Below are 9111 nucleotides of genomic sequence, written 5' to 3'. Positions count from 1 at the left end.
AGGGCTAAGAAGCAGGAATTTATAATGCCGTGGGCGTTTTTAGCTTTAATTTTTGGACATGTCCTACATTTTTTGCTTGAGTGTCCTTCATTTTGGGGTGAGGGCATTGGTCACCTTGGTCAGAGAGCTTGACAGGGGTTTAACTGCCATTTTGCTGCGGTGCTGGAACAAACCCCATTCCCAGAATTCCATAGCATTCAGCCGAGGCAGTTAAAGTGGTCCCAAATCAGATTATATCTCCAGTGTAGATGCAGCCCAAGCCTTTTGCCTCTCTTATGCCTGAGATTTCAAAGCCCAGCCCTGGCACCACAACAAACTACAAATCCCAGGATTCCATAGGATGGAGTGATGAGTGAAAGCAGTGTGAAACTGCTTTAATTCTGCAGTGTGGCAGCAGCCTAAGTGTGCCTAATGCAGTTCTTAACATGGTGTCCCTCTTGCACACCGAGCCTCCAAGACCTTTTGGTTTAACAGCTTGTAGCCACTGACTCCGTTTCATGTTTCCTTTACTCAGTGGAGTGGAAGACAGACAAAACAAGGCAGCCTTGGACTCATGGGTTGGGACTGTTTCAGATTTGGGGATTCCAGGCAAGGCAGAGTCCAAAGGATTCGCATCGGCATCCCTTTCTCAGGTGTTTTCTTGCTTTTCCTTTTAGATTCGCAGACTCTGGGCCTCTTGAGCGAAACCGCAGCCTTCACGAAAACCACACCTTCAGGTAATAATAATAATAATAATAATAATAATAATAATAATAATAATAATAATATCCTTTATGTATATTCTGCTTTTTCCCGGAGGAATCAAGGCGGATTACAACAGAAATGATCATAAAACAATTAACAATATTACAACATAGAATAAAAATACAAAACATAAGGTACCACGAGGGGTGGGGTTAAATGCCCCCGCTTATGCCCATTGGCCAGGAAAGTTTGCATGCCTGGGTCAGGAACCCAGTTCTAGGTCCCTCAATGCCCACTCCAGTTCTAGGTCTCTAAATGCCCACTCTGGTGCTCTAGCCACTACACAACCTAGCTGGGGCTATTCACCTTTTTATTTATCCGTACAACAGCCATGCAGTTGGACCCCTTTGCCTGGCAAAAAGCGGGATAGAAATAAAAATGGCAATCAAAGCGGTGTACAACAAGTTAAAATATGTTCATATATATATATATATATATAATGCTCCCCTTTAAAACAAGATTAAACAGTATAAGATTAAAAACTACATATTAAAAACTGACTAAGCTAAATAAAAATCATCATGGGCAGAGTTTACTGAATGGGAATTCTTATTTGTGGCCAAGCATTTTATTCTGGGAAGGCCTGTCGAAAGAGATCCGTCTTAATGGCCCTTTTAAAGCTCTCTAGGTTGGTCATTTGACGGATCTCGTCCGGCGGCCATTCCATAGATTGGGAGCGGCTGCAGAGAATGTCTTCTGGGAGGTCGCCATCAGCCGGGTCTTTAAGGGCTGTAATAAATTCCTTCCAGGGGACCTGAGGGTATGGGGCAGATTGTATGGAAGCAGGCGATCCTTTAGATAGGTTGGGCCCAAGCCATGGAGGGCTTTAAAGGTGATAACCAGCACCTTGTACTGTGCCCAGAAACTGATGGGCAGCCAGTGGAGTGACTTCAGTATTGGTATTCTATGGTCACTCCTTGCTGTTCCTGTGACCAACCTGGCTGCCATGTTCTGTACCAACTGGAGTTCCCGAACTAGGCACAAGGGTAGCCCCATGTAGAGCGCATTGCAAAAGTCAAGTCTTGAGGTTACCAGCGCATGTGCTATAGTTTCTGTTCCAGGAAAGGGCGCAGCTGGCGTATCGGCCGAAGCTGATAGCAGGCGCTCTTGACTGTCGCATTCACCTGATTCCTCATCTGAAGCGACGGGTCAAGAAGCACCCCTCAGACTGCGAACACAGTCCTTTGAGGGGAGCGTGAGCCCCTCTAGGACTGGAGGTTGCAGCCCAATCCCTGGTTTGGGAGCCCCTACCGTAAGTACCTCCGTTTTGTCTGGATTCAGCTTGAGCTTGTTTCCCCTCTTCCGGTCCATTACTGCCTGAAGACAAGCTTTCATCCCTGAAGGAGGGGATCCAAACCATGCTAGCGCATGGGAGGGGATTCAACCCAGCTTTTCCCTCACTCCTGGGGTCTGGTGCTTCTCGCCATTCTTACACATTCCTTTGATGCAGTTATCAGGCTGGATGGTGGTTTAGTAGTTGAGATGTGGATGTCTTTTGGAAAATACTCCTTGTTTTCTCCCCCAAAACAACTGCAGAGGTCCAAGGGGACTTTCCCACCTGCGTCCAGGACCTCTGCAATGTCACGACTTGTCTCCACCACCTGATCTCACAGCGCCAGGAGGCCACGACGGAGGAAGCCCAACTGCAGGTGGAGAGAGAGGCTGGCAGCGCCAACCTTGCCAAGCTGAACAAGGCCCTCCAGATGCAGTTACAGGTGAGCCAGGAAGGGCTGGGTCTGGGTCGGGGCCTCAGGGCCCAATGGATCTGGGACGCTGCCGCTGCCTCACCCGGGACCTGTGCCACGGTTCTGTGCCACGGAGGAACAACTAACCTCCCTCTTTCTCAATCCCAGCTTCTTTGCCCCTGGATAAGAGCCTCCTTTTTGCAGCCATTTGTGGGGTCGTTGGGAAAGTCCCAGCTTTTGCACTGTAGTGCCCAGCATCCCCCAGCTGGCATGGCCAGGCTCTGGGAGTTTCAGGGTTGACTTTGCCCTGTGTTTATTAACACTTGGTAATACTTCCAGGACTTAAATAGCTGTACCTTTGTTAATAATTTGTAATAGTCCTAGGATTTAAATAACCACACATTCATTAATATTTAGTAAGAGTTTAAATAGCCACACATTTATTTAAGTAGTAAATGTACCAAGCATGGGCACATAGGTGCATGTGTGTGCATCCCCTTTCTAGCTTGTAATGCCAAGACAGGGATAGCAGGGTTGTTGGACTGCAGCTCCCATCAGCCCCCAACCAGCTTGGTCAGTGTCAAGGGATGATGGGCATTGTAGTTCAATAAATATTTTTTTTTGGGGGGGGTCATACGTTCCTCCCCCCAGGTTTAATTGTCTATTGCTTGCAAGGGATTTCTCTTGCACCCGCAGGGTGACTGTAGTACTTGCAGAGGAAGAGATGGGCTTTGCAATTATGCCATTATACCATCATATATATTATACCAGACTAGCAACCTGGTGAGGCTTTGGCTTTTCCTCTGTCTCCTCGCTGACAAAAGCCTGCGTGCCTTTGGGGGGGGGACTCCAAATCCCGATTAATGGAAAAGCCACCATTAATCCCTCCTCTCTTTCTGTCCCAAATGTCTCTCAAAGAACGACAAGGACCTGCAGAAATTGATGCGGCAGCAGCAGGAGCGGCTTTGGGCCAGAGGTTGTGGTAGGTCTCCGTGGGGTGCCCAGGCCCTCCGTGCCAAAGGGGCACCCTCCCTGTGTGTCCGGGGAGGTCATTTATCTAGGAGAGATCTCAGCTTTCTAGGTGGTTTTATGCCCATCTTCCCTTTTGCTTCTGCCTCCCCCCAAAAACCTGAGTGCATCCCAGCTGAGCTCAAACCGAGACATTTGGGTTTTGCTTTTGTTGGAGTTTTTAAAATCAGAATGTGGAATTATGGGGTTTGGGGGAGATAATAGAACATATGCCTTAATGATATAAATGAGCAACAACTTGTTTCTTTGATCTTCATATTCAAGGCCGGCAAATCCAGAGAAACTTACTTTTTGACACTAAAAGTAACTAAATGCAAAGGGTAGGAAGTCATTTACTGTTGTTGGCATTTTTTGAAATGTTCTTGGTTTATTGGTTTGTTTCTTCTTCCTCTTGTTTGTTGTTACGATTTATTATTATTATTATTATGCTTTATTGATATAGAGCTGTGTGTAGTTTATGTTTCGTGTTATGCCTTAGTTGGATTTGCTGCAGTTGTCGTTTGAGTGTGTGTTCGAATAGATTTTCATTTCCAGGGCAAGATTTCCTTATACTTGGCTGGAAAAGGGGCTGGAATAGATGACCTTGGGATCCCCTTCCAGGTCTGACCCCTTTCCTCTCTTTTTCCTTCCTCCTCCAAAGTCCCAGCTGCTGAAAGAGGAGGTCTCCCAGCTAAAATGCGCCCTCCAAAAGTCAGAGATGGAGGTGGCCACTCTTTGGGAAGAACTGTGGGTGACAAAACCGTTGGAGGAAGATGGGACCCGAGGGAAAATCTGGCTGCGGCAAGAGATACGGCGGCCAGACTGTTGTGGCCAGCGCACAGTGTCCACTGCCACACGACGACACAGAACCCCAACGGGAAATGCTTCCAGCCCAGACTCTACCTGTGGCCATGCCTCCTCTCCGCCTGAAGAACCATCTACTCTTCCCTCAGAGGAGGACCAGCCCGTCCCGATAACGAAGGATCGGTTCCAGAGAGAACAACGATCAGACCCAACATTACAGGTGGCCTGGTCATTGGCGAGGGGTGAGGCACATGCCACTTGGCCAAACAAGCGCGCCAAGTTCGTGGTGACAGATGGCCTGCTCTACTGTGAATTTTGGCCAAAGAACTTTAAGGGAGACTGGTCACCACAAGAGCAACTCCTGGTCCCAACTACATACAGGGCCAAGCTCCTCAGCCTGGCACATGGCCACCCCAGGCGCCATACAGGAGTCACCCGGACGAAGGACAGACTTAAGAAGGCTTCCTTTTGGGTTTCCAAGACTCGCCAGGAAGCAGACAGCCAGCCAGAAACCTGCTACACTAACCCTACAAGGTGCACTTTGCTCAATGTTTATATCCTACCTTCCCTCTCATAAGCTCCTTATGCCAGAGGCTCACCCACAACAACCCTGTGAGGCAGGACAGGCAGAAAGAAGGGGGGAAGACTGCCCCCAAGATCACGCAGAGAGTTCCACAGCTGAATGGGGCAGGATTTGAACCTGGGTCTTGCAAGTTTTATGCTCCCTGACCTCCCATTTTGTCCACCCACCTACCATGTATCTGTTCCTCATGCAACAGAGGAAGGAGACGCTTCAGGCTTTGCTCCAGATGCTCAGTTCAGGCCCCAACATGATTCTACACCGAATCCAGCCCCGATTCTGCCTACAAAAAGTGGCTGAAGCCTGGCTCCAGAGGGTCTCTATGTGTCCCTATGATGCTACGCATATCTCTATGTAACTCTATGTGCTCCTGAGGGGAAGAAGGCCAGGGCAACCCTCCAGACAATCCTGGCCCAGAAAGCCCCACATCCTCCTCCAGGCAGAACGGCCTGGAAGCAGCCCAGCAGCGGCCTCCCAAACGCTCGCCCTCCCCGCGCAGTTGGACAGGAGGGCCAGGGGGTGCATGCGAAGGAGGGGGATGCCAGCCCCAAGAGGATCCTCCCCTCCTCAACCCCCCTGCTCACTGCAAAAGCCACGGGCCCCTCTTCAGTCCAGCCCCACCAGCCAGAAGCTGAGCCTGGGAAGACCCCCACCACCAAAGGAGACCCAAGAGAGCCACCAGCATCTTCTAAACTTCATTCAAAAACATTAATACATTGACTGTACTAAATTATCCGCTCCGGCCAGCAGTGCTCCTGGCAATACTCCGACCCGGACAGGAGCTCCTGCCGAGACCAAGAAATGAGCGGGTCATGCTGAGAGAGCCAAGCCATGCCTAACACCAATCGGGAACGATGGACTGCCGCCAGCAAAAACCGGAGCTCCTCCACCTGGCCCTGGATCTCAAGGTGGAGCACCGGAGTGTGATGCGTCACTGGGCCAGACCGGAGAAGCCGTCCATTGATCGTCTCCACTGGCCTGGGCTTGGGCAGAGCCTCCATCAGGATGCCATGACGTCGGGCAAAGGCAGACCATCTGACAAACTGTATCTACATATTTAAAAGCAGTGTTTATAAACAAAGAAGAGAGAACTAAGGACTGGGGATGTCTCCCCTTTGGCCACTGGTTCACTGTGAGCCGTCCCAGGTCCATCGCCTGGCCAGCAAAACCTCTGGCCTGAGAGGCCCTCGGTTCCAGTTGGCAGACGCCGTTCTGCAGAGCCAAGGGAGGCGGAGGTGGCTGAGGGCAGAGCCACCCCCAAAGACAGCAAGGCCTTTGCCCCCCTCCCCAACCAGGCAAAATTCTTCTGGGGACCCCAGACTGGGACACCTCCCCTGCCCCCCTTCATCCCTGGGGCAGCTCCATCCCACAGGCTTTTATTTGTTTGTTCTATACATATATGCAAAGAAAGCAAAGCATGTCTCCATAGCAGAGGAGCAGAGAAGGGGAAAGGGGAGGAGAGGGGTAGGGAAAGGCAGTGGGGGGAGAGGAGAGGGGCATAAGGGGGAGGGGAAAAGCACAGAGTAACTTAGACATACTTCTGTCTATTAGTAGTTTAGTGTGCAAGAAGCCTGTAACCATCATTGAATGGGAAAGGAAACAATCCTTGTATCTCAGTCATTCCAAAGTTCAGCTCTCCTCTCTGGTTCCCTGTATTCTCATCTCATTTCCATGTATTCCTCCGCTGCCATCCACTTATTTCCATCTTCTTGTCTTGTTTTCCCTGCTGCTGCTGCGGAGGACATAGATCACCTGTCCATATTCCAGAATTCAAGCAGTTTACATTTCCATTCTTCTATAGAAGAAGGAATTGTACTAGATTCCCAATATTTAGCCAGGACTATTCCAGCCAATGTACAAAACCAAACTGGCTTTATTTTGGATCCTTTTAGAATGAGTTGTATCTGCTCTATTTAAAAGAAATAACTCTGGTCAGAAGGGAATCTTGACTTGTGTCTTTGGCCAAAATGTTTCAATGGGGGTCCATTGCCCCCGGCTGCGATGCAGAGCGCCTCTTCTATCTTTACGTTTCCCATCATGACGTTTAGACCTCTTAGAAAGTCGCGAGGGTCTGAAATTCCATCTATGGAATACTTTTAAGTAGTTTTCTTTTAATATATCTATTGCATTTGGTGCATTTTTGATTGGTTTTCCGTTCATGTTCCCACGCGCCGAAAGGTATTGATTTCCCTATAGTCTGCATCCAGCGAATCATTGACTCTTTAATTGTTTCGTCTTTCAAGTCAATATCTAGTAATAAGAGTTTGTATGCTTATTTTATAAAACCTTTTTCTCCTCCCGTTAGTCTTTTATCACCATCGAACGCCTCTTCTGCGTCCCGTAGGATCATGGCCAACTTCTTGTCGTTATAACATTCAAATCTTCAGTGATATCTAATGTGACTCATTTTCTCTCCTTGGCCTTTTTGGCCAGGAACCGCCTTGATCTTCGTGAAGGGTTCGGTTTACTATTCCCTTCAATCTCTCTGCCAAGACTGCAGTAAAAATCTTCCAGTCGGCGTTTAGAAAGGAGGTTGGTCTATAATGTTTTGGTTCATCTTTGTTCTTATTTTCTTTCGGTATGAAGGTAATATACGCTTCCTTCCAAGAGTCTGGAATACCAAGTGATTTAATGTGGTCTAATGTCTCTTTTAGAGGATGGATCGGAGCGTCTGCAGTTGCTGGTATTCCATCTGGACCCAGAGTCTCATTGGGTCTTAATCTCTTTCTGGCTTCCAGCTCCAGAGCCACGAGGGGAAGGGGACCCTTCCTCCTCTCTTCTCACTCTCCCCAGAATGGAGCCAATACAGTGTCAGGCATCTGCTGCTCCATCCATCCATTTTTCAGTTTAACGTTTTAATAATATCTTGGCATTAACACTCAAGTTCTCAAGTTCAGGTTCAGCAACACACATTACTTTGGCGCTCTGAAATGTCACCAGAGCGTCATCCTCTTCAGGAATGTAGTCAATACAGGTCCACCTCCATTCTCCTTGCTTTCAAAGGGCATCACAATCTGCTCTCTAGAGATGCCAGAAGGGAAGTCGCCTCCAGAACATGTGCAGAAGTCTTTAGATCCTTAGTCTCATGGTACTTGTTGAATGCTTGAATAAAGCGGTCTATGTCTATAAGGAAAACAACATCAAGCACTGAGGACACTGAGGTCCCAATTACAACATTACTTGCCTTTTTCTCAAACTGCCTCAGACTCAGGGCCCATTCAGACCCCCCTTTACCCCGGGTCAGGAGCCGATTGGGGGCAGGTCAGAGGGCCAGGGCAAGCCAAGGCTATGCTCTGCAGCAGGGAACTCCCTGAAGGGTTTCTGGCTGGTACTTGCTGACATCCCTGGACTACATGATTCTGCCTCTGCAAAACCTCTTGAGCATCTGGTTAGAAAGGAGGAGGAGGAGGAGGAGGAGAGTAAGGCCTGGACAACATTTCCCAACCCACAGGGAAACCCAATCTAGGTTTCTTTGTTCTGTGCACAGAATGATTACTATTGGATGGAACAGCCTTTAACCCTGGTTTCCAGTTTCTGACAGGGTTTATTTGGGCTTCTCCTTTATGGACTGTTTGGGAGAAAGCCATTTTGGTCTGGGTTTATGTTGGGAAATGTAGTTCTTTCTTGAGGATCGTTAGAAACTCAGAAAGTAAGCAAGACTGTTTAATCTCACTAGCAGAGCTTACTCAGCAGGAAAATGATGATGATGATGATGATGATGATGATGATGGGGCAAGCAGGAAGAAAGACTTTATCTAGCTCAGGGGTAGGCAACCTTTTTGAGCTGGGGGCCGGGTTGCTGTCCCTCAGACAACTGGGGGGCCGAAGCCAAAAAATAAATAATTAAATAAATTTAAATAAATAAATAAATAAATAAATAAACTGGGACAAATGGAGGACAAACATTTCAAATGGAGGACACTTTTTAAAAATGGAGGACACGCTAAAAAAATTTGCTGATTTTTTTAAAATGTTAATATAAATACATGTTTCTGAGGCTTCCATAGACAATTGCCCCCCTTGTCCGCCGCTTGCTTGCCTGCCTCCTCCTGATAGGCCAAAGGCCCCAGGCCCTCACGCGAGAGGCCAAAGGCTCCAGCGGCAATCGGTGGCAGGACCGGGCTGGGGCCGGTCCCAAGGCCTTGCTGGGCCACATCTGGTCCGCGGGCCGCAGGTTGCCTACCCCTGATCTAGCTCACTCCTCTCCAGCCACGTCTCCCCAATAAAACACACGCTCACTTGGTTAAAAGGGAAAAAGGAAATAAGTTGACTTCCAAAATCATGTGTATA

At 48.4% G+C, this 9111-nt stretch overlaps 1 protein-coding gene across 1 annotated transcript; it reads left to right on the top strand.

The window, feature by feature from the left end:
- Positions 1-2124: 2124 nt before the first annotated feature.
- LOC121937323 lies at positions 2125-5146 on the top strand. Its single transcript, XM_042480441.1, has 2 exons — positions 2125-2459; positions 4099-5146. The coding sequence occupies exons 1-2, from the start codon at positions 2448-2450 to the stop codon at positions 4816-4818; spliced, it is 732 nt and encodes a 243-aa protein (XP_042336375.1). The 5' UTR covers positions 2125-2447; the 3' UTR covers positions 4819-5146.
- The last annotated feature ends 3965 nt before the right edge of the window (positions 5147-9111 follow it).

The sequence above is a fragment of the Sceloporus undulatus genome, chromosome 7 (genome assembly GCF_019175285.1).
Source record: "Sceloporus undulatus isolate JIND9_A2432 ecotype Alabama chromosome 7, SceUnd_v1.1, whole genome shotgun sequence".
NCBI classification, from domain to species: domain Eukaryota; kingdom Metazoa; phylum Chordata; class Lepidosauria; order Squamata; family Phrynosomatidae; genus Sceloporus; species Sceloporus undulatus.
The sequence above is the reverse complement of the archived record's forward strand: the minus strand, read 5'-3'. Positions and strand labels throughout refer to the sequence as shown.